Here is a 24,584-nt window from a genome sequence, read left to right as displayed (position 1 = left end):
ACAGAGCCTAATGAAATCAAAAGGATAATTACATAGTACTATGAAGGACTGTACTCCAATGAATTCAACAACTTGATAGACATGGACAAATTCTTGGCAAACCAATCCCTCCCTAGACTATCCTCAATGGACGTCAAGAATCTCAACAGACCGATAGCAATAAAAGAAATAGACAAGGTTATCAAGGGATTACCAATAAAAAAAAGTCCCCTGGACCAGATGGCTACACTGGAGAATTTTACCAAGCATTTAGGGAAGAACTAACACCAATCCCACACAAGCTCTTCCAGAACATAGAAAAAGACAGCAAACTCCCGAACTCCCTCTATCAAGCTAGTATAACTGATACAAAAACTGGGCAAAGATCCCACAAGAATCAACAACTACAGACCAATATCCCTAATGAACATCGATGCAAAAATCCTTAACAAAATATTGGCCAATAGAATACAAAAATATATAAAACAAATAATTCACCATGACCAAGTGGGATTCATACTAGGGATGCAGGGATGGTTCAACATATAAAAGATCATTAGTATTATTCATCACATCAACATGAAAAACTATTTAAGAACCACATGATAATATCAATAGATGAAGAAAAAGCATTCGACAACATCCAACACCAACTCCTGTTTAAGACACTCGAGAAGATAGGAATGGAAGGAAAATTCCTCCAGAAAACAAAAACTACATATGGAAACGAACACCCACAGTGGTAGTTAAAGGAGAAAAGACGAACACAATCCCACTGAAAAAGGGGACCAGACAAGGATGCCCCTTTTCCCCACTCTTATTCAATATTGTGCTGGAGATTTCAGCTAACAGCGTAAGGCAAAAAAACAAAACATCACAGGTATTTGTCCGGGGAAGGAAGAGGTGAAATTATTATTATTTGCAGATAATATGATTTTATATATGGAAAATCCCAAAAAAGCTCCACGGGAGTCCTGGGACCAATAGAGGGGTTTCTCAGAGTGGCAGGATACAAGATCAACAAACAGAAGTCATGGACCTGCAGTACACATCAGATAAGACCACAGAAGAGGAGATCAAAAAAGTGGTACTCTTCACAATAGCCAAACACTAATTGAAATATCTATGGATATACTTCACTAAAAGAACAAAAGATCTACATAAGGGAAACTACAGAACACTATTACAAGAAACCAATAGTGAACTCAACAATGGAAGAATATCCTATGCTTGTAGGTTGGAAGACTCAATATAGTCAAGATGTCAGTTCTGCCAAAAGCACTATATAAGTTTAATACCATCCCGATACAATTACCCTCATCTTTCTTCAAAGAAATGGAAAAACTGATTACCAACTTAATATGGAGAGGGAAGAAGCCCAGAATTAGCAAAGAACTCCTCAAGAAGAAGGACACAGTGGGAGGGCTTGCTTTAACTGACTTTACCAAATACTATACAGTCACAGTTGTCAAGACTGCAAGGTACTGTTGGTACACTGACAGACAGACCAATAGAAAATAACTGAAAACCTGGAAATAAGATCATCAGCATACAGACAACTGATCTTTGAAAAGGGCCCAAAGAAACATCCAATGGGAAGCAGATGCCCTCTTTAACAAGTGGTGCTAGAAAAAATGGATATTTACCTGCAGAAAAATAAAGCAAGACCCTTATCTCACTCCATGCACAAGAAGAAACTCAAGGTGGATCACAGACCTTGAAGTTAAACCCCAAACTATTAGAGCCATCAAGGAGGGAACCAGTGGAGAAGTCTGGGGAGCTGGCCCCAATCCCAACTACTATGTAGACAGCTGCACCTCCCCCCAGAATAATTTATTTCAATGGACAGCACTGAATCTGCAGCTCCGGGGGAGAGACATATCTGATCGGAGCACACAGAAGGAGATGAAGGGGGATGAGGAGAGAGTGGAGAACACCCTGGTCCACCAGGCCTTGAGGACGATGTTCCCGATTAGAGCAGCCAATCCACAGAGGACCACATGGCCGGTCCCACTATGAGACATGACGTCCCTCACTGACCAATAGCCCTACAGAGGACAAAACCTGAGACACAGGGTGGGAATTGTGCCTGATCTGATCCTGCCACAACGAGGCAAAACACTAAGGGCATGCAACAACAGCAAGGGAACGGAGTGGCGAGGTCCTTGGGCCAGGGCGTGGTACCCCAACAGACCGGACTGGAAAACACTCCCAAAGTCCAACAAACAGTCCTTGAACTAACTACAAGTTTTTCTTTCTTGTTGTGTTTACTTTTGGATTTTTTTGTCATTGGTTTGTTGTTGTTTTGTTTTATGTTGTTGCTCAGTTTTGCTGGTTTGGTTTTGTGCATGTTATCATCTCTGCAGGTCTATCAAAATAAGATAGGCTGAATGAAGAATCTGGAGGAGAAAACAACGGGACCAATAGTTCCGAGGGGACATGGGAGAGGGGGAGGTGGGGGTAAGGAAGTGGTGTTAACAAACCCAAGGACAAGGGAACAACAAGTGATCCAAATTGGTGGTCAAGAGGGTGTAGGAGGCCTGGTAGGGAGTGATCAAGGGTAATGTAACCAAGAGGAAATACTGAAACCCAAATGAAGGCTGAGCATGATCCTGGGACAAGAGAATAGTCAAAGGAAATAGAGAAAAGAGATAGGAGGCAAAGGACATTTATAGTGGTCTAAATAAAGGAATGTACATAAGCAAATATATTTATATATGAGGATGGGGAAATAGACCTATGTGCACATATGTATGGGTTTAGCATTAAGGTAGCAGATGGACATTGGGCCTCCACTAAAGTACTCCCTCAATGCTAGAATACTTTCTTCTATTATACTGGCAGCCTATGATGCTCACCTTCCTGACACAACTGCTGAAGCCAAAGTGGGTACATAAGCAAATGTGGTGAAGAAAGCTAATGGTGCTCGGCTATCAAAAGAGATAGTGTCTGGGGTCTTAAAGGTAAACAAGTGGCCATCTAGCTCAGAAGCAACAAAGCCCACATGGAAGAAGCACATCAGCCTGTGTGAACACGAGATGCCGAAGGGATCACTTATCAGGCATCAAAGAACAAAAAAATCGTATCATTGTGTGATCTCCTCCCTGATACGATCGCTGAAGACAAATGGGTGCATAAGCAAATGTGGTAAAGAAAGCTGATGGTGCCCAGCTATCGAAAGAGATAGAGCCTTGGGTCTTAAAAGCTTGAAGGTAAACAAGTGGCCATCTAGCTAAGAAGCAACAAAGCCCACATGGAAGAAGCAAACCAGCCTGTGAGATCACGAGGTGTCAAAGGGAGCAGGTATAAGGTATCATCAGAACAAAAAATCTTATCATAGTGAATGACAGGGGGAGTGCGGAGTGGAGATCCAAAGCCCATTTGTCGGCCACTGGAGATCCCCTTGCAGACGGGTCTAGGTGAGGAGATGAGTCAGTCAAGGTGCGATATAGCACTGATGAAAAATACAACTTTCCTCTAGTTCCTAAATGCTTCCTCCCGCCCCCCTCCCCCCCCATTCTATCATGATCCAAATTCTACCTTGCCAGTCTGGCTAGACCAGAGGATGTACACTGGTACAGACAGGAACTGAAAACACAGGGAATCCAAGGTAGATGATACCTTTAGGACCAGGGGTGTGAGTGGCGATACTGGGAGGGAAGAGGGAGAGTGGGTTGGAAGGAGGGAACCGATTACAAGGATCTACATGTGACCTCCTCCCTGGGGGATGGACAACAGAAAAGTGCGTGAAGGGAGATGTCGGACAGGGCAAGATATGACAAAATAATAATTTATAAATTATCAAGGGCTCGTGAGGAAGGGGGAAAAAAAGAGGACCTGATGCCAAGGGTTTAAGTGGAGAGCAAATGTTTTGAAAATGATGAGGGCAATGAATGTACAAATGTGCTTTACACAATTGATATACGTATGGATTGTGATAAGAGTTGTATAAGCCCCAATAAAATGATTTTTTAAAAAAGAACTGATTGCTTTGATGGGCAGTGCTGGCGAAGAAGAAAGAATACAGCACGGACTGCCAGAAAAACGGACAAAGCTGTCTTGGAAGAAGCACAGCCAAGATGCTCCCCAGAAATGAAGCTGGAGAGCCTCTGGCTCATTTCCTGTGCACGGGCTCTCAGGGGAGGCCAGGCCCTGGAAAGACCTCATACTCGGAGAAGGCCATCCACCCACACTGAGACCCTTCGAGGAGAGAGAACAATGGGCTCAAATGCAGCGATGTCCGTGAAGATGGCAGTGGACCAGGCAGTGTTTCACTCTATTGTGCAAAGGGCCACTCTCAGCCAGTGTCAACCTCACCCTACCAGCATCTAATAAGGCCACCACTTTCTAATGAAATGAAATCTGGCCCAGTGCACCATGAAAGGGTCTTTGAAAACCTCCTCTCTGGGGTGCTTTCCTAGCAGACTTTCTGGGGTTAGCATAGGTACCGGTAATTCCCCTAAGTCTCTCTACTTGTTTGTGTCTGTCTGTTCCCGCTGCCATCAGCGGTGGGGGAAAGTACACCTGCGCATCTCCCTGTGCAGGTGCTGGACTGCTACTCCGCTGAGTGCGCACAGCACGCAGCCTTCGTCTCCAAGCAGATCAACGTTACACTTGCCTAGCATCACCCTGCCGAACCAAGGACATTTTAAGAGTTTGTAGGACAATTCCAGTATCTTCGCTTGCTTTCTTTGCCATGAACTTTCATAAATATCATTTCACTAGCAACAGAGTATTCTGTGAACCACAACTGTGAAAATCACTCTTGCGATCTTCAGTGTCCGGTGCATTTCCCCACCCATTCACTGTGTTTTCTACACCCAGGACCAACAGGGCGCCTCAGCACCTGACAGCTGTGGGCTTTCTCAGAAGACACTGAGAAGTGACTGTCCTGAAGACCCCCACCTTCCTGAATATACATGCACGCACCCCTCGTCTGAGCAGGTCTTGATGTCACTCTTTTATACTGCCCTTAAATCTAAGTCAGTGTGAAATCAGCGACTGGCCTTTCCTCCTGCTTGTCACGCCCACTTGGCTCAGTCTAGAGGAGGGGCTCCCCCGCCTGGGCCGGGGCTGAGGGGCTCGGCACAGGGGCCTCACCTTCCCTCTGGACCATACCATGTAGCTACTTACTTTGGCTTTCTGGAAAAATAAACGAAAACACCCTCTTGGATCCACATTACAGGTTTTGGCCATTTCCATAATAAACTGCATGACCACGGCTTGGTGTGCTATCTGCTCCATCAGAGCCCCTTTCTGAAAGCAAACAGAGAGGGTTAAAGAAATGCCTCTGGAAGGAGAGCGGCTGCAAGTCTGAACGGGGAGAGTACTCTTGGTGTTACAGTACGTGAAGTCCTCTACAACCACACACAACATGCTGGAGCTCTGACAAGCATACGGTTGCTATGTCGGCGACCAGGAAACGATGGCAGAGCGGGCTACCGGCTCCATTGCATAGTGTGCGAATACTGCTGGGGACTTAAAACAAGACTTTCTAAGTAGTTAACAGAGAAGGTTTATTCACTACACGGGATCATGAGAGATGTCCCTGGGAGAGGGAAAGGGAGGGGCCACATCAGGAAAAATTTCCACATTTGTTAATGAAAACAACTTAAAAATCAAAGAAAGCAAAAAAAACCCCAACGTATTAAGCTCAAGCACATTTGAAAAGCTCTGCTTTCATTTAAAGTAAACAATGCTAAACAAACAAACAAACAAAAACACCCAACAAAATTAAAACCAAAGGGAGGGGAAAAAAAGCAGTAAGAAGAAGTCGAACCCCACTACACTCCCCAGATGAAAAGCTGGGGCCCGTGATACCTGTTCGGCTTCTAGATGGAAACACCACAGACTAAGATACTGGGTGGTTTCTTCACAGACAAGGTAGGGGTGGTCAGACAAGAACCTCTGACTGTCACCCCAGCGGCTCAACATACCTGCGAAAAAACAAGAGTGACTGTCAAAGACTCTCTTCCTGTACGGATTCTCCAGGAGGCCCATGGCGGGTCCCAGCGCGCTGCCTCTGGGAAGCAGAGGGGGCGTGGGAGAACGCTCTGCTTGCGTGATCCACACAGCCTTCCTTTGCTGTCAGTTAAGTCGTCAGACTAATGTGCCTGCGGTTGTCTGGGGCTTTCCTGCTGAAGGCGGAAATAGTCCTGCATCCAGGGAAGCCCCCAACCCCAGCAAACAGGGCAGCTAGTCACCTGAGGTGAGAGAGGCAGAAATGAACGCAGGAATGAACGCAGTATGGCGGGACACTAACTGGGTGCCCCAGCAGAGCCTTGGAAAGGGTGCCTTGGCCTTTGAAGTTCTGAGAAACAGCGAGCAGTCAGAGGCGGCCGTCTGACCTAGCATGCTGAGCGCAGATGCCCTAAGCAGAGCCCGGAGGCTGTCGGGCCTTAGCTCTGTGACGCTTCAGGAATTTACTGCCTGCCACCCTTTCTGCCCCCCATGGAGCCCGCTTCTGTGGCTGACTTCCACAGGGCAGTGTCTGCCTGTGTGCTCCCAAGACCCCTCCGTTTGGGACAGCACGAGAGGGCCAGTGACACTTGCAGGGCGTCATTAACCATGAATGAACGCTGTTCAACTCTACCACTCCATCTAACACAACTCACGAAGTCACCACAAAAACGACCCCCTGAACGCCGACCATGGAGAGAAGTCAGACTGCAGGTAGCCAGAGAGCCCGCTGTGGGGAGAAAGGGAGTCTATGAAAGAAGCAGGGCAGTCAATGGCTGGGTGGAACAGAACATACTTCAAACGACTGAGGTTACCTTAGAATTGACTGGCAAACTCACAAACGGAGAGTAACACAATCTAGCAAGGTGCTGGCTCTGGAGACACAATGCCTGCATCAAACACGGAGCTCAGGGACTCTGGGCGAGTTCCTCTCTCTCCCTGGACCTCCATCTAGAAAACCAACGGCCATCACATCAATTCTGATTCCTCGTGACCCTAGAGGGCAACCTTGACCTGCTCCTTAGGGTCCCAAGGCTGTAAATCTTTACAGAAGGAGAAAGCCTTAGCTTCCTCCCAGGGAGCAGCTGAAAAGGTCAAACAGTTGACCTTGCGGTTAGCAGCCCAACCCCACATTAATCTAACTACAACCTGCAGGACTTCCCTCCAAAGAACTTCTCGCTGTGAGAGGTGGGCTACGCTTCAGAACACTGTTTTGCATTCAACAACTTAGACAAATGGCCAATCCTCTCCATGGCTTGCCCCCCCCCGCCCCCCATTTCCCTCATGTAGTACATTACCTCCCCTTCACCCGCAATGGCTGGGAGGTTTCAATGAGTTGGTGCCTTGGCACTGAGTAAAGGCCCTGGAGCATCGGTATCAGTAACAATGGGGAAACAACACACTCCCCTTCATGCAACCAACATACAGTCTGATAATCCTTCCATTAAGGACAAGCCATTGAACACAGCCAAACAATTTCCCTGAACGCTTGAAAAACCCCATCTGAGCAAATAAAATACAGTAACAATTATGTGCTTCCACCTGTACATTTTCTCTAGGGAACGTCCGAATCCCAATCAATCCTCTTTCAGTGTCCTACCAAATCACTAATCCCTACAATGGTCCTCAAAGACACATGTCCTCATCGGTTTTCCTCCCAGAGGCTTAAAATGAAACATTTTGACCCTGGGAATGACAAGACATTGATATTTCGCTTCAGCTGTGGAACTCCAAATTCTTGTTCAAACAAAAAATTCAAGAACCAAACATACTTTTCTCTTAAGAAATGGAAAACCAACCAAATGGTTCTGAAGCCCCAGAATTATACATATAAATTCATTTTTTTCCAGGACTTTAGCAAAAAGTTAACAGCCCTAGGTTGTGGAAATACCTGCTAAAATGTCTAAACACAGTAAGTACATTAAAACAGGAAATGAAAATCAACTTATTTTTCATTATGTTTCGTTGTTTAAAAACCCGTGGGTTTCCGGAACGGGCTTCACTTTAAAATCCCCACTAGGATTCCCATGCAACAACAGTGAGCCAGCCTGTCTTCCATCGGCTTATGGCCTGGCAATGCCTTGTCCTCTTCCGTCCTGAAGAGCCCACTGGGAATTTGTCATCAAACTCAGCCACGAATTCCACAGCCTCGCCTTTCCTTGCCCTCTCCCAGTCCCCAGGCCTCCCTACACTGAGGCCGCCTGTTCTCTTTCCGGGTCTATAACCTTCCAGGTCCCGCTTAGGGCTGTTTCAGCGCTCAGCCAAATGCAGTCAGCTGGGGATCTCACCCTCCCACACCATCTCCGGCTGGTTCCCACCACTCAGAGGGAGGGAGTGGTGAGCAGGCGTGCGTTATGGTGCGTCCCAGAGAGCTGGAGCCGCTCAGAGGTTGCTACCTTAGCAGCATGCTAGGATGGCTGTGCAAGGAGCACATCTCCTCCACGTACGGGCCCACTCAGCAGCATGGCTGGAAACTGGGCGTGCGCGAGGTCTCTGGTGAGGAGTCCAGGATGGGCACAGGGCACACAATGGCCTAACAGCCCCTTGCCAATCACGTGCCCTCCCCAACCAGCCACTCCGATGCCTGCTCAGCAGTTTATAGTCTAAGGGGCCCTTGGAGGCAATGAGGGAAATTGTACATGAACTCAGATCACACGGGCTCTCTCCACTAGGGATGCATGCATGAGTGACCATGGAAGGTCCAGTGCTAACTGCCTGCAACACACATACTGAGCTCTGGAGACCCTCACGCCACTGTCACTGCAGGAGCCACATGACCCATCACACCACTTACAGCCATGTGAGCGAGACACTAAGCACAGCGAGGGCACCTGGGTTTTGCTGACCCCCCCAGCAGCAGGGGTTACAGGAGGATGTCCCTTGTGAGGCTGGGACATTTTCCTGCACAACATTGCTGCAGATCCAGGGGCTCATTTTCCTGCAAAGCCTCTAGGCTGCCCATGGCCCCAAAGCAGCTGGCCAGAAGGCGGCCAGCTGGGTGACACTAAAGACAATACAAGCTCTGGACCAACACAGGGGCCTCTTATCTGAAGCAGAACACCAGGGCCCAGGAAGCCAGGCCTGGTGGTGAGAGGGCCACCTCACCACCACCAGTGACTCCCTGGCAAATGTTTGCTTTTTATCCTCAGGACTCTCTGCTCTACTGGTTTAAACATGTTAAGATCTATCCAAGGAACCGATAGTTGCCATTGTTTTTTTTCCTATTAGAGATAATGCCACAAGGATTCATATGTGTGAAAAGAAAATAAACAGCTTATGTTTGGGGGTTACTATTCTTGCATAAAACTCAACGCAAAGGGCCTTTTTTTTCCTCAGTGAAAAAACTGCACATAACTATTCTATGAAGGAGAAAAAATATCTACAATAATATCCAATGTGTTGATCAGACTGAAATTTTAATTACTTTGGGTCAAAAAAAATCAGTAGGAAAGAAGTTTTAAAATTCACACATTTGAGAGCTTATTCACATCTGCAGAGAAAAACCATGCTTACTACATGAATCTATTGCTCGGGACCAGAAAACTCGGCTTAGTGTCTTCATCCCCACCACCGCCGCTCATGGGCATGGCTACGCTGGCAGGACAGCGCACACCAGGCGCACCTGAGAATCTAGCTCAGAAAAGACCGCCTATGGGAAGCCCCGCCCCTTGTCTCCAAAAGAGAAGTTACTGCTTTAGTTCTCTGGACACTTGTCTACCAATGGACTTGGTCTCCCACACTTTGGTCATTAGTCAGGAGAGCAGTCCTTGGAGGAGGACATCGTGCTTGGTCAAGTGGAGGGGGGCGGTGGGAGAGACGCCTGTCCCCATGGGCTCGAGCATCGGAACAAGGGCAAGGCTGGCACAGCCCGGGCAGCGTTTGGTTCGGCTGTGCACGGGGTCCGAGTAGGGACAGCAGCAGCCACACTTGGGTGGTGGTGCACTGAGCTGCCCGGACCTCCAATCCAGAAGTGCCAGGACAAAACGGCAGTCTCGGGCGCGGAAGGTCACGGGACCCAAGAAGCAGAGGAGCAGCAGACTGGCTGGCAGGGAAGAAAGCAGCGCAAGGAGGTGCGGAGGCCGGTCATGCGGCAGCGACAGCAGGAGGGTGACACTGCTCACGCGGTGACGGCTGCAGCCACACTACACAACGGCTACAACAAGGTGTCATTTCGTTACAATTTAGAAAAGCATCTTGAACACGAAGTACTGATCCAGCTTTGAGCAGTGTGCACGGGGACAGCGGGGCGTGCAGGGGAGAAGCGTGTGCCCGCATCTCGCTAACGGCAGCTGGAGTGCACCTCTCCGTGTGCTACAGAAACAGAGCAAAGCCAGCGGGGAAACAAAGTCCACAACAAGCTGCACGGCCTGCCAGGCGTCGCTCAGCACCTGCAATTTGTCACTGAACTTCCTTTTGGTTCCCATTTTCTAAGTCCGTTTTTTAAAATACATCTCCACATGCCACCAAGGATTACAAAAGGAATTCAAGGAGATGACTTACCAAAATGTCTGATTTTTTGTTCATATTTCTGCATAAATGATTTTGTTTTATCTTCATCTTCTGTTTCTTTTCGTTTATCTTGATTAATGAAACTCTAAAAATGTACAAATGAAAATCAGATGATGCATCCTGACGGAATCTTTGTTCACAAATACTCAATGCCTACCACCTTTCTTTTTAAACACTAGAAGATGATGATTCGGTATTACGTTATTTAATTATGTTAAACTTTTGGAAGTTTAATTGACATTGTTTAAAATTATATACATGTGGGAAATCAGAGAGCTGTCTTTGGAACGACACAGAGAAACAATGGAAGCACCCTTTGTGCTAAACGAACTTTCTCCGTCAAATGTAGGCACAGAAAGTCCCTTCCACATACAATCCCCGAGTGGGTTACACATGGCTCATACATGCGTGCCAGAGGTGACTGCAGGAGTGTGCCCACCACAAACTCTGCTAAGACCAAAGGGAGAAGTCACCGGCAGCCCTTCAACAGGCTGCCTTTCTCAGGAGACGTCAATGACAAATTTCTGTTAGGAAACAGCTTATTTTCAGTTTAAAATGTCACTGCACCAGACCTAGCTGGAATCTTTATCTCCTCAGAAACACTATTGAGATAAAGAAGCGTCGCTCAGGACAGTCGGTGATCGCAGTGCGCCGTAGATCATCACTGCCAAAACGAAATTGCTAACTAGCCCTCAGCCAGTTTATAATCAGAAAGCACCCACAATTTATTTATTTAAAAATAAAGGTATTAAAAATATATATATTTTTTAATATAGGCATTTCCCCCTTATGGTCTTCCATCTAGATAAGGATCGTCCAACTGAAATACAGGCAGTTCCCGGTTACAAACATCCTTTCAGAAAATCCCTACATGCCTTTTCACCCCATGGCCACGGGTCCTCATCTGGCAGATTTCACCAAGGCCAGGCCACACACTCCTGATCACCAGCACCATGACCGTGACCTACTTCACGGGCAGCTTTTAAATCGTATGCACCAAAGCAGGCGTCCTCAAACTCCGGCCCGCCGAGGACAGTTACCCGGCCCGCCAGGAGTTTTTGCCCCGTTTTGTTTTTTACTTCAAAATAAGATATGTGCAGTGTGCATAGGAATTTGTTCATAGTTTTTTTAAAACTGTAGTCCAGCCCTCCAACGGGTCTGAGGGACAGTGAACTGGCACCCTGTTTAAAAAGCTTGAGGCCCCCTGCCCCAAAGGAAAGAAATATAGCTACAAATTCTTGAAAGTTAGGGGCTGGTCTCATTGGTACTCCAAGGACTGACGGCCTGTATAATCAGAAGTGCAAAAGGAATTTGAATTTTTCCATTAGCCCCAATTAAAAGTAAAAGCAAAACAGGGAACATTCATTTTAGTAACATATTTCATTTCAGCTCATTTAGTCAGCAATGCACACTGCAGCAAGGAGACAATACAAACAAACTGCGAATGACTACTTTACTCTGGGGTATTTACCTCTAAGAACCATCACCTGTTTGTCAATGTGTCATACTGTGTAGCTTGTATGCTACTGGGAGCTACGTCACTGGACGTGAGGGCTCCCAACAGCGTAACACGTCTCTGACGTGTACTTGACACTGGGAGCAGCGCTCAATCCTGACCGGCCCATTCAAGGGCTGGACAGCACGTGTGGCCGGTGGCTATGGGGTGGGCACAGCTAACCAGGTCTCGAGCTCTGAGGCAGAAACCAATGTGGGAGCCTGAGCTAATGTTGCTAAAAACAGGGTCTTCATGCCAGTCCTAGTGAGCTCATGTGTACACCGAAGCTATCTTGACTCTACTACAGTTAAAGGAAAAACCCAAAGCAGAGACACAAGGAAAAGATTTGCATCAGGATCACTGCAGTAAAGCAGGTCAGCACATTTTATCGAATAGAGCAGCACTGTTCAGATAAATGATCTGGCTGTGAGGGAAAAATACATAAACATACGTCTGTGCAGGCACAGAAGAGGCTTAGAAAGATTGGACTCTATTGGAAACAGTGCTGAACTTGTATGTCAGTTTGTCGAACTGTAGTGCTTGTGTGTAGCTGGACGCTGTGTCACTGTTACAGGGAAATGAATGGTTTAATGTGGCTCCTCCAGGCCGAGTCTCAGCTTTTCCCTGCATGGGTCAGGTGAGAAGGTGGGAAAGACACTGATGGGATTCACCTGTGAGTGACTGCGAATAGGTTTCCCTGGAGTGCCGTCCTGCTGTGGATAAAATGAACCCTGTGAGGAGGAGGAGGAGGGTCTATGAGCAAAGGCCAGTAGTGGAGCTGGTCCTCTGGACCTGAGATCCCTGGGCAGCAAACTTCCTGGATCGAGACGACTGCTGTTCCGTCAGAGGAGCAGCAGCAGAACCGGAGCATGCGACAGCGTGATGGACCTCCCAGCCCACGGAGCAAGGAAAGCCGAGTGGTTTTGTGTAGGAGGCTGGCTTACGGAGCGGGGTGCCTCTGGTGACCCACGGAATGGAGTACTGAGCACTTAATTCAGGGAGCTGGGTTTGCTGACCCACGGAGCTCACGCTGAAATGTCTTCTGGTTACGGCCAATGAGAGTTGAAAGAACTTTGTAACACATCCTGATAAACAACTTAACATGCACATTTCTCATAGCATTTTGACTTTAATGAATCACTAATTCTGTCTGTTCTGTGTAGCCATCATAATGGATATTAGAAACCAGAAAGATCAAGTAGAGAAGTAGAATTGAGAACACTAATTAAGACCACACAACTGGTGTCAGGAGTGGGCTTCATTGTGATGGGTCCAGACCTGGAGTACCATGGGTCTCGTGTGTGTGTGTGTGTGTGTGTGTGTGTGTGTGTGTGTGTGTTTCAGAGACAGAGCTAAAAGGCATGGGAAGTAAGCATTTGATTCCTAGACTGGCTATTTTGATAAGTGCTATTTCAAAAACCAGCAGTTCACCCAAAGAGCACAGGTTCCGGCAGCGCTCTCGGAGAACAGAATATGATGGAGGAGGAGTAGGCTGTCCGTTTTGGAGGAATTAGTCCCTGGAAACCGGGCTCACACATAACACTGGTGCAGGTGAGGCAGGAGCGGCCACCGTGCGTGGGAACCGACTCGATGGCACAGCCTGGGGCAATGGAAGCAGTGGCCCCTCACGTTCAATCTCACACACATAGCATAGTGCTAGCGTTCCTTAACACTGAAGAGGCAGCAAGTACTGGTCTGGTGGGCAGTGCTGGGTCTTTGCATGACTGACTGCTGTTACTGATGCAACGCAGCGGCTGGAGAGACGCTTCCAGAGGGGGCTGGGAGTGGCTGTAAAGGGAGCAGACACCAGGGCAGACGGACCTCGGAGAAGGACCCCAACAAAAAGACTCTCACACTATCGCGAGTCACACAGACTCGGGTCTCCCAGTGCATACACAGTGATGCTGAGCCTCTCCTGTGTCTGGGCTGTGAGGCGGCACCATGGAAACACTGGAACCACGAGACCGACCAACATGTGACCCTGAGAGACGCAGCGAACGTGGAAAACGGTGCAGGCAAGCTGGTGCGAAGCAGGCTAGCTACACACTGTTGGTACAAAGCCCTCTCTGCCCAGAACCCAAGTGGAGTGTGAGAAAGCGAGGCGCGCCTGTCCCAGACCAGGTGGAAAAGTCTCAGAGGAACAAAGGGGAGGGTGAGGGTGGGCTCTGGTAAGAAGGATGAGCTTCGTCCAAAAGGTTCAGCATCAGCTGTGTACACATAAAAAGAAACCCTACTCTACAAACCTGGAGGAAGTGGATGGCTCGAGGGTCCTGGCTGACTGAAGATTTGAAAAAAGTTCTGCCTTACTTATCTGGACAGGCACGTGAGTCTCAACTGTACCTGGGAGATCTGGTCAGGTCACAGCCTGGGAATCTTAGTGACACACGATGAAAAGTCCTGCTCCAAGCGGACTGGGCAGCCAGGGAAGGAACAGCTGGGCACAGATGGCAGAATGATGACCAGTGTGGACAGGGACACGGGCTTCCATGAGCTATTCCACGGACTTTGTCAGCAGGGGCTTCAGAAAGTCCGGGGCAAGTGCCAGCTCTGGCCTGGTTAGTTAGGAGAAACGGTGCTGCTGCTGCTGCCGCCGCCGCCGCCGCCGCATAGGCACGCGGCATCTCCCCTGCCACAGGCCCATGGGCCAGTGATGGTGGATCACACACAAAAGCCACAGGTTTGCTTCCATGACATATGTCCTTCAGCTAATCTGGCACACTGGAAAAAGGCCCGAGCCGTACAAAAACGGTACCCATGGGCACGTGCTTAGACTGAATTATATCCGGTGCTCCAAAATACCAACAAACACCGATTACTGCAGCGTCCAATAGACAACGACATCATTTGTTCCACATTAAAGCACTGGTCCATGAAATGATCAAGCTCAGCAGTTTGTTCCCCTCTTCCTGCATTTTGAAATCCACAGCCAGGAACACAAGCCTTCACACAAAGAAGGCAAGGAAGGATTGAGACTCCAGCAGTCTGAGACACAGTGGGTTTTACAAGCCCACTCAGGACTCTCTCCTCCATCAATAATGGACACCAGCCTTCTTCTCAGAAGTAGCAGAAATGGCAATGCACTGTGAGGTGAAATCGACTCGATGGCAGGGGCTTTTCCTGAGTCTGGTAAAAACGAGTTTCAACAACTTCACTGCACCTTAGTCTCACCAAAGCCACAGCCAGGAACATCCTCTTCACCATTTCATTGTGGATCACTGTATCCTCATGTCACTCTACATATTTGCCCAGCTTCTTAAGTTACCTCTGGTGGCAGAATGGTTTACACATTGGGCTGCTAAGCACAAGGTCAGCAGTTCAAACCCACCAGTCATTCTCAGTCAGGAAGATAGGATTCTCGGCTCCTGTAAAGACTGACAACCAAAAGGGGCCCTTCTGGTTTGTCTGACAGCCACTGTGAGGTGGAATGGACTGGAGGACAATGGATGGGTCAGCAAGTCTTTTAGCAGACAGGGGTGTGTATGTACCTGATCTCTGTCCAGCAGTCCAAGTACTACATAAACACACACTGAGGACAGGATCATTGAAACTCTCTCGTGCCTGCAGCTTAGAGCAGGGGTTCCCACGCTTCAACAGGCACTTTTAACCTTGTGGCCTACTGTAAAAGGACTTGAACCAGCTCATTCCAGTTCAGCTCCACCGAGAAGTTGCCTTCCCACCTGAGTCAGACAAGACTCCTATTTCAGTTTTTGATACGCACAGAATTCCCTGGGGGAGCCTGTTCAACTGTGGATTCTGAAAGGCCTCCTGGCAGCAGGGTCCTCAAGACCACTGTCCTAAGACATAACCTGTCCCCACACATGAGCGCCACAGTACCATGTCGACCTTTTCAAAGGGGGACGCACTTTTACTCAAATGCTGCAAAAGCAACTTGGAAAACTGCAGATGGTTTCAGCCACGCCGGGTCAGGGCACCCGGTTTGGAGACACTGAGCTCCATACATGTCCAGCCACTGGGTTCAGAGGGTTGGTGGTTTTGAACTGCTCACCTTTTGGTTAGCAGCCCAATTTGTAACCCACGATGCTCCTAGAGACAAAAGAGATTAAGTAATTTCTGAAGCCTTTTTAGCGCTAACTCGTGCACCACTAGGTCCAGTACTACCTGAGGGTCCTGCTAACACAACTGTCTGTGCGCTGCCAGCACAGGACGTCAGCCAGCGCGCTGGAGCCACAGCCAGCCCCACCCCACATGCTTTCCCAACATTCACCAATCCAATCTTCACACCCAGCCTGTGGCACAGGGACGGATAATGACTTCTGATTTATCCAGGCGGTTTCGAGATGTCAATGACTTGCCCAAGGTCACAAAGCCAGAGGATGAGGAAGCCCAGTCTTGAGTAAGGCTGTCGCCACAAGCACCCACTCCTCACTTATCATCGACACCATCAGGTTCCAAAAGCCAGGTTCTTGTGGGAAATGAAGGATTTGTTTCCCTTGTTTTCAAAGCACACGCGTCTGCTTTTCCCTGAAACCGGGTCCACAGGGACAACCACTGCTGAGAGTTCCGGCATGCTCACCATCGTGGCAAATCCAACCCACCCACCGCCTGCCTGCCATCAAGAAGACCCAACTCAGCAAGAGTACCGTTCTTCATGGGTGGCCAGTGGATTTGAAGGGTCAGCAGGGCTCCCAGGACAAGTCCACTTGTGGACCGTGTGCCTGTGGAAGCATGGCTAGGTGGAGACTTGGCTGGACAAAGCTGGGCTGTGTGCCCGGAGGGCCCTCAGTTACCTGCTTCAGTTTCAAGGGCACTGCCTTCCCCTCTGCATTCACTCTCCAGGCAGCGAGCTCAGGGCTTCCTGGGAGGTGTTAAAGACAGGGGGTCTGGCTGAGCCCCGGTCTGCTAAGGATGAGGCTCCAGGACTGTCCAGCACCACTAAATCCACACTAACCGCTTCCCAGCACCCTCTCCGATGCCACCCAGCAATTGTGGGTCCCCATTGGCACAGGTGGCCCGCTTGTCTGCTGGGAGACCACGGTCCCAGGAGGCCAGTTTCATGTGGCAGCTGGGTAGGAGGGAGCCAGTGCACAGGGCAATGTGGCCCAGCTTCCTATGGCTACCAGGCCCACCACCTCACTACCGCACAAGCAGAGGTTTCGCTGCTGTCAGTAGTGAGACAGTTGACCAGTGAGGGGAAGAGGTCTACTTGGATGAAGTACTAGCCACATTGGAGCCCCCAGCGACACCGGTCTCCATAACAAGCACTCTTCAGAACACCCCACCAAGACCTGCTGCCTGCCACAAAGAGAGGATCCTGCCACTCTGCTGGGTGTGCACGCCAGCTCTGCATAGAGTGCCAAGTGTCCCCTGCCTCACCCCACGTCCACTGTGGCGTGACAAAAGGCCATACCTTATTAAAAACATCCTTGCTGATGGCGTCCGTGTTCCACAGACACATGCGCTCTCCCTGAACAAGCGCCGCCTCCTTCTGCCGCCACTCCTCCTCCCGCTGCCTCAGTTCCGAGACTGCTGTCTGCACGCGGGCATGCTCCTGGTCCAAGGACTCCGAGTTATGCAGTGCTAAGCTCCCCAGTTTCTGCTGTGCTTCCGCCAGGTTCCACTTGCACGCCACAGAACTCTTCACGAACTCTTTCTGCTTTTGGCAAGCCAGCTCAATGCCGCGGCTGTACATCTAGGGACAAACAGGGCTCTGTGTCAGAAAAGGCAGGACCACAGCATGCAGTTTTGACCCACAAGCCCTCGCAGGCCTTGTCTTCTGAGCCACTCAGTGCATCGGCGTCCCTCCCTCTGAAGAAAGGCCTGGCAGGCAGCACAATGCCATGCATAGGGCGGTGCTAACGCTCACTTGACTGGCAGAGGTCAGAACCCTCAAACCAAGGCAACAACAACAAAGCTTGCATTCACAGTAATGCTCACCTCCCGACCTGCAGAGAAGCAGGCCTTGAAAACTGGGGGAGGAAGTCTTGGCCGCAAAGAACCTTTGATTCAAACGTAACCACTTTGTTGGCTTCTGGGCCATCCTGAGCCCCTGTGATTTCCAAACATTTTTGCTGAAAATTTCTATTGAAACGGATCATAGAAAACCAAAACCAAACCAAAGGAGCCCACCTTTGTGTGCGTGCCCCTCCCCGTGTGCGTGCTCCCTGGACAGCAGCAGGTATTCAATGAGGACAGACATCCACAGCACCAAGGCCACCACACAGCAGGTGTCTTTGCTGCCGTTTTCCGCTCGAGGAAACAAAACCTGAAGGCGTGTTCTTGGTGATTTCTTAGCCAAATGTCACCAATGTCAAGATACTTCTTCCACATCCTCTCTCCATTCTGTTCCCCTACCTGCTCCACCACAGCCGCTGCTAGAACTCAAACCCTTTCCATGCCACACCTCGAGGACGCATCCTGGGCCTGCTGGTCTCAAGCGCTCCCAGGACATTCTCCACTCGGCTCGACGAGCAATTGGCAACCTATGTCTGACATTCCACCCACAACCCGGTTCCACACCACCTCACTTCCTGCGACCCCTCTAGACTAATCCCAGGGGCACTTTGGTGCTTGCTTGTCCCTCAGCCCTCCGGGATCATCACAAGCCCTCCCCATCTCCTGGGCAACCCTGGCAGGGGTCCATCTTCCTGGCTCCTGGTCTCGCCCCCCTAAACGGCCTCTTAGGCCTTCCCTTGCCATTCACAGTGGCAGGCTTCCAGCATGCCACCTGCACTTGGCCTGGCATCTATGTGTGTTAACCAAACTACCAGTCTCTTGAAGGGGTTGAATTCCATAAGAACTGGATGAATAAAAGCATCTCCATTCTGGGGACAGAGACCAGGTGGTGGTGATGAATGCTGAGGTGGGTGGCTCTAAGACCATTACTCCTGCGCCCCCCCCCCTTACTGAGCTCTCTGACTTCCCAGGTGAGTTTTCAAGTAAACAGAGGTTGCTATGGGGACAAATGTGGGTAGTGCTGCCCTTTAGATGCTATCATTACCCACTCAGCCCAGGGACCTGGGGCCTAACCACCACACTGCCCTGTCCCTGTTCCCCACCCACCCCCCAAATCTGTGTGGTACATCCATTTGGGAGTGGGCTGGCTGTCTACGGTAACAAGACAGGATGAGGGGAGGGTGGGTCTTAAAGTCCCTCTTTTGAGATGTTGCTAAGTGCCATTCAGTCAGCTCCAACCCAGTGACCACCTCCACCCCCACCCCCACCCCATGCACAACGGAACAAAACCCTGCCTGTCCCGCACTGTCCTCACAATGGTTCCTGTGCTCGAGCCCAGTGTTGCTGCCACGGAGTCCATCCACCTCCTTGAGGGCCTTCTCTCCCTCTTTGAGACAGAAGAGATTAAATACACATCAATCTAGAGGAGCAGAGATGATCAGACACATGGGCGTCTGCAAGCAGTCAGGAGGCAGAAGCTAAAGAGACAAAGACCCTCCTCCAGCGTGCACAAAGGGAGCTGACACCCCCCCAGCCCTCCCCACTGAAGAAATTAATGAGTTGCTTACAGACACGCATTTGTTACAGCAGTGTGAGGTAACGAAGCCAGAACCTGGTACCAACAAGTGGGGATGCTGCTGGAGCGCACACCTATAACGTGGACCAGGTTGTGGGTACTGGGTAGAGACTGGGAGAGTGTTATGGTGCCTGACAATAAACGCCTAACTTGCCTTGATGAGACTGTTAGTAGAACCATGGGTGTCAAAGGTGATTCTGGTAAGGGCTCCAGAGAAACTGAGGCGAACCAAAGAGCAAGTCCTTACAGTCTGAAGAGCATGCACTGGATGCCAACAACAGAAGGCTACTAGGCACAGATGCTGGAAGTGCTCAGGTGCAGACTGGAAAGATGATGAACATGTGCTTGGACAATGGCTGAACGGTGTTTTATGCCGTCGCAAGGACCCTATCTGAATTAGCGTCAGATGTTTGGTGGAAGGTAGGACTTCTATAAGTGATGAACTTGGAGAGGGAGCGGAGATTTCTAAGCAGTATCTTAAAGAGGCCACAAGGTTTCTCCTGAGGCTGATCATAAAAAACTCAAAGCTGAACTTAACAATTAACAGTGCACAATGAAAACTAAATCTAAGAACGAGGAGACGCAACCTAGGCAGGCTGGAGCTGCTGCCGTCACCATGAGCCGCGGTAACCAACGTGAGCTTGACCGCTAGAAGAATATGAAAAAGCAGAGCAACTCGGTTAAGGGAAAGTGCCAGGGAAAGCGCGGAGATGACGGGCTTTCTGCTGCTGCCCGCAAGCAGAGGGACTTGGAGATCATGCAGCAGAAGCAGAAAAAGGCAAACGAGAAGGAGGAACCCAAGTAGCTTGTGGCTTCCTGCCCTCGGCCTGTGTGCCTGGAGCCAGTCCTACCAGGCTTGCGTTCCTCCTATAGTGCTCGCAGGTCCCAGCACGGATGGCATTCCCTTTGCCCCGAGTCTGCAGTGGGTCCCTGTTGTGCTTCCTTCCCCTCAGGTAGCCCCTCTCCCCCTGGGCCACACCTGGGGGGTGAAGGGGTTACCCTTTCCCAGTGTTTTTTATTCCTGTGGGGCTCACCCCAAAGTGTTAAACAAAGTGTAGCTTTGTAATTAAAAAAAAAAAAAAAGAAAGAAAACTAAATCTAAATCTGTGGAACATTCACCAAGGGTGTGGCTACACCATCTTTTGTTATAAGGACTAAGGCTGTCACTGCGGGAGCAAACCAACTACAGGGCAGCAGAAAAAACCTTCAGCTCCGCCTAGACAGTGTCTTGGGACTACAGGGACGGGAACCGGCCAAAGCAGCTGCATGCGCTGTTCTCCCAGAAGAGGGTCCCCCCTGGAGCAGCCTGGGCATCCGCAGAGCTTTTAGAGGGAATACCCAAAGCAGGGCAGAACCCCATCTGCTGAGCGCCAATGGCTGGAGCCATCGCTTCCTACTTAAGAGTCAGATCTTCAGCGGCTCAGTTCAAGAGCGCTGGCTGCCTTGCCAAGGCACCAGCCAGGCCCACAGGTGTAGTTCGCCACTCAGATGGACTAGGAGAGCTGGGCCACCCCAGTGGACCTCGAAGGCAGAGCCCAAGCCCACTCTTTAAGAGCCTACAACCAGAAACAAGAGAGTATGGCCACCACACAGTCTGGCTCACAGAAACAAAATAGAGGGAACCTTTCCAAACCTTGAGGGAGAATACAATTGTTCTTCTGGGCTTTGAACTTGCTTGGTGCCTGCTTATCTGTTCTTTCCTCCATTCCTCCCACTTATCATGGAAATGTGTCTACCTTGAACACAAGTTCTACCAGTGTACTCTGGAAGCAGATAGCTTGTATTCTAGAGTCTGTAGATGAAGACCATATTTGCTTGACAAGATGTAGGAGATGAGATTTGAAGTTGGAGTTAAGACGTTTGGAGTAAGGTGATGAAATTTGGGGGGGCCGGAGGGTGCAACTTTAGAGACTGAACTATATCACCCCCAAATTCTTACGTATACCTAAGAGTTCCTTAAGGATTTTGTTGAAATGTAGGTTCCACGTCAGTCTATCTGGGCTAGAAAGGCAAATTCTCAGCAGGAAATCAAACTGGAATGAACTGGTTCCAAGCCAGTGAATCCTAACCTCTATGGTCTGTGGATGGACACAGTGACTATGTCATCTGGCTCAACCAGGACATTGTGAGGCTCACTTAGGACCAGCAGTGTTTGTTTCTGCTGGGCAGAGGGTCACTGTGAGTCAGAACTCATTTGGTGGGCACAGAAAACCTTAACGATCATAGCACCTAACAACAAAAACAGCAGCGTTAAGGAGCCCTGGCGGTGGCACAACGGGCTGCTGTTGGCATGAATACGGCTGACCCATGCATCATTACAACAGCTGCCAAGCAAGATCTCTACATTCTAGTCTGCCTTGACATTAGCAAGTAAAGTTGCTTTGCTTGTTTAAAAATTAATATTATAAAGTGAATATAAACTACTTCCCCAAATATCCAAGCCAAAAACACAGCCTAAAATGGCAGGGGTGGTGGTGGGAGCAGGTCTGTTATAAACACATGAACTAAGAATTACTAAATAGTTACTTTGCAAGTCTGACCACTTAAGTTCTGGCCAAATCAAGTTTTACTGCGCTTCACGGTGAGGACAACACTGGACTAGGTAGCAGAAGTTCTAGCTAACTAGCTGCCCCGCCTCTTCAAGGTGCGAACCCCTACACGCCCCTGAAGCGGCCTTGCATCTATGCGGACGTGATGACTCTACGTGCCTGATGCCTGAGTGCACAAGCACAGAAACTACACACCTATTTTACAGCCGGTGTTTCTCAGGTTCCGATTGTGGTTCTGCTACGAAGCCCTGAAATTTGTCAGATTCCCCCCACCCCACCCCAAACGGGGGAGGGGAGAGCAGCTGCTGGGCATTCTTTCCTGAGGCCCTGTAACCTGGTATGCGCTGTTTTTTGTAGACACTCCTGATCCATAATTAGTGGGTGACGACTGACCCCGTCAGGTCTCAGGCGGTCCTGAAAAAATGTCCTGCATGATCCCGGCGGCAGGCTGGCTCGCGAGCGAATGGAGTCTGCGATGATGAAGCCAACTAACCCGTTAGCTGAACGCTGAACGGCCGGCCCTACCTGGTCGGGCCGGTCTTCAGGAAACCGCGGCGAGCGAACCGCGGCTCTCCATTCGGGTTGCGCTCGTCCGAATGCCACCGGCCTGAAGTCAGGCAAACGTAGCAGCCCGAAAACTGGTGGCAGTGCCCATTCTGTAACCCGGGGCACGTGCGTAAAACACCCTCCGGTCCAGAGGTTAGAAACCAGGACACGCGGACCCACAACGACCCTCAAAGGCTGGATCTCGTCTGGGCGGGACCCGGAGGGCGGAGCGGCCCGCGGGCAGGTCAGCGTGCAGCTTGGGTTTGCTCGAGATTGGGGGTGGCCAGAAGCAGAACGAGTAACAACCACGCTCGCTTTTGTTGTTGCTGTTGCTTTTATTTTTAGAGAGCGATGGTCACGCGAGTGGGAGACGTACGCCAGCATCTAGAGCGGGGCTCCTGGAATTCGCTCACATGTCAGCATGGAGGGGGGGCGGGGCGGAGGAAAAAGATGGGAAACTACTTCTACCTCAGGAACTCGGCGAGTTGTTCAATTACAACCACTCAGTGCCCCCGGCTGCGTCCCAGCGCACGCACCTGAAACCGGGTAGGGCGCACGGCGAAGCCGGGAGCAGGAGGACAAAGGGTCAGGGGGGTAGCCCGAGCCGCTCCAAATGTGGGTGCTGTCGGCAGGGCGAGGAGGAGGGGAGCCTTCCAAGGGTGGGGAATCAGCCAAGGGGATAGGAGAGAGGTGCGGGGAGGACCCACGGCCCCGCACGGCCCGCTCCGAAGATGCTACAAGAGCGGGGGCGCAGGCAGAGCTCGCGGGGTGGGGGGGGGCCCGGAGCCCGCACTTCCAGTAGAACGCGCCCCTCTCCTCACCTGGGCGCCGCCGTCCGGCAGCTGCGGGCAGCAGGGGACCCCGGGGGACGCGTCCAAGTCACTCTCCGGCTCAGCCTCGCCCTCGGCGCGGGGCAGGCTCCAGGGTCCCGGCGGCGGCCAAGGCTGCTCCATGTCCCGCTGTCTGCAGCCCCACAACCGCCACGGCCAACTGCCTCGGCTGCACTGGACCCGGCCGAGCGGACACCGCCGCGCCGGAGGCCGAGGCCGTTACCCACAATCCCCGCGCGGGCCGCGGACGCCGACGCAGACCCCGTGCCGGACTCGGCCGCGCCGGCGGCGGACGGCGGAAGAGGACGGACGCGGGTTTGCGTCACTTCCGGTCGGCGGCCCGAGGGGCGGGGCCTGCGGCCTCCGCGCGGAGGGTGGGCCTGGAGCTGGGCTTTTTTTCTCGGCGGTGCCCGTCGTGTGGCGTCCTGTTTGGGAAGGTGGGCGCGGTGCCGAGAGCGCTCGCTGAAGACTTGACTCTCTCGCGCCCCTCAGCGCTGCCTGCGCGCCCCTAACGGAGCCGGCGTGGGGAGACGTGTGGAGGTGGCGCGTCGCTTAGCGTCCTCCCGAGGCTGTCGGTTGTGGCCTCCGGCGAGCGAGGACGTCGTGTCCGCTTTGCGTGCGGCGTGGAAAAAAACGGCAGCTCATTGCTCCTGTGCATGGGATGCGAAGGCCGCCTTTCTGGGTGGCAGTGGGGAGCTGCGAGTTGAATGTCAGACCCCACTTTTCTCTTTACGAACAGGTTTCTTTGGCACTGGGCTGGGCGCAGGACGCCCACGACGGACTGGGGCGAGCAGAGGCTTAAGAAACCGAGCGGAGTACAGCGAACAGCCAACCAGGGGGTCCCTGCCTGCCTTCTTCGCTCGCTGAATCCGAAATACATCCTGCTGGCCCGAGGTCGCACACCTTGTTCAAGGGGGAAAGAGGCAGATCTGGCTCGGGAGTGATTTCAAAACGTGCACAGTAAACAGGTCTTGGCGCTCCACCCACCATCAAGGAATTCCAAGTCAAAAAGCACACACTAGTTTGTTTTTTAATCGACCGGATTGGCCAGGATTTTTGAGTTTGCTAATCCCGGATGTTGACCAGGTGTGGGGAAATGCTGCCATCCAGAATGTCATTTGTAATGGTTTAGGAAGGTTAATTCGGTGTTATAATAAAGTTTAAATGCTTCCACCCTTTAATTCAGCAATTTCACTACCAGGAAGTTATGCAAAGGTTGTTGTTTTGCA

General features: G+C 50.6%; 1 protein-coding gene and 1 pseudogene across 1 annotated transcript in view; one reads left to right on the top strand and one right to left on the bottom strand.

Moving 5' to 3' along the window:
• The window catches only part of CDC37L1 (cell division cycle 37 like 1, HSP90 cochaperone), a 37,812-nt gene extending 14,155 nt beyond the window's left edge, over positions 1–23,657 (bottom strand). Inside the window, exons 1-5 of the mRNA XM_075559882.1 lie at positions 23,347–23,657; positions 17,310–17,591; positions 10,438–10,531; positions 5,800–5,915; positions 5,113–5,235 (exon numbers count right to left, since the gene is read on the bottom strand). Of these exons, the coding sequence (XP_075415997.1) occupies positions 5,113–5,235; positions 5,800–5,915; positions 10,438–10,531; positions 17,310–17,591; positions 23,347–23,478 (747 nt within the window). The 5' untranslated portion in view covers positions 23,479–23,657. The remainder of the gene's footprint in view (positions 1–5,112; positions 5,236–5,799; positions 5,916–10,437; positions 10,532–17,309; positions 17,592–23,346) is intronic.
• Positions 20,047–20,235, top strand: LOC142457800 (small EDRK-rich factor 2-like; annotated as a pseudogene).
• Positions 23,658–24,584: the final 927 nt, after the last annotated feature.

The sequence above is a fragment of the Tenrec ecaudatus genome, chromosome 10 (assembly GCF_050624435.1).
Source record: "Tenrec ecaudatus isolate mTenEca1 chromosome 10, mTenEca1.hap1, whole genome shotgun sequence".
In the NCBI taxonomy this organism is placed as follows: Eukaryota; Metazoa; Chordata; class Mammalia; order Afrosoricida; family Tenrecidae; genus Tenrec; species Tenrec ecaudatus.
The sequence above is the reverse complement of the archived record's forward strand: the minus strand, read 5'-3'. Positions and strand labels throughout refer to the sequence as shown.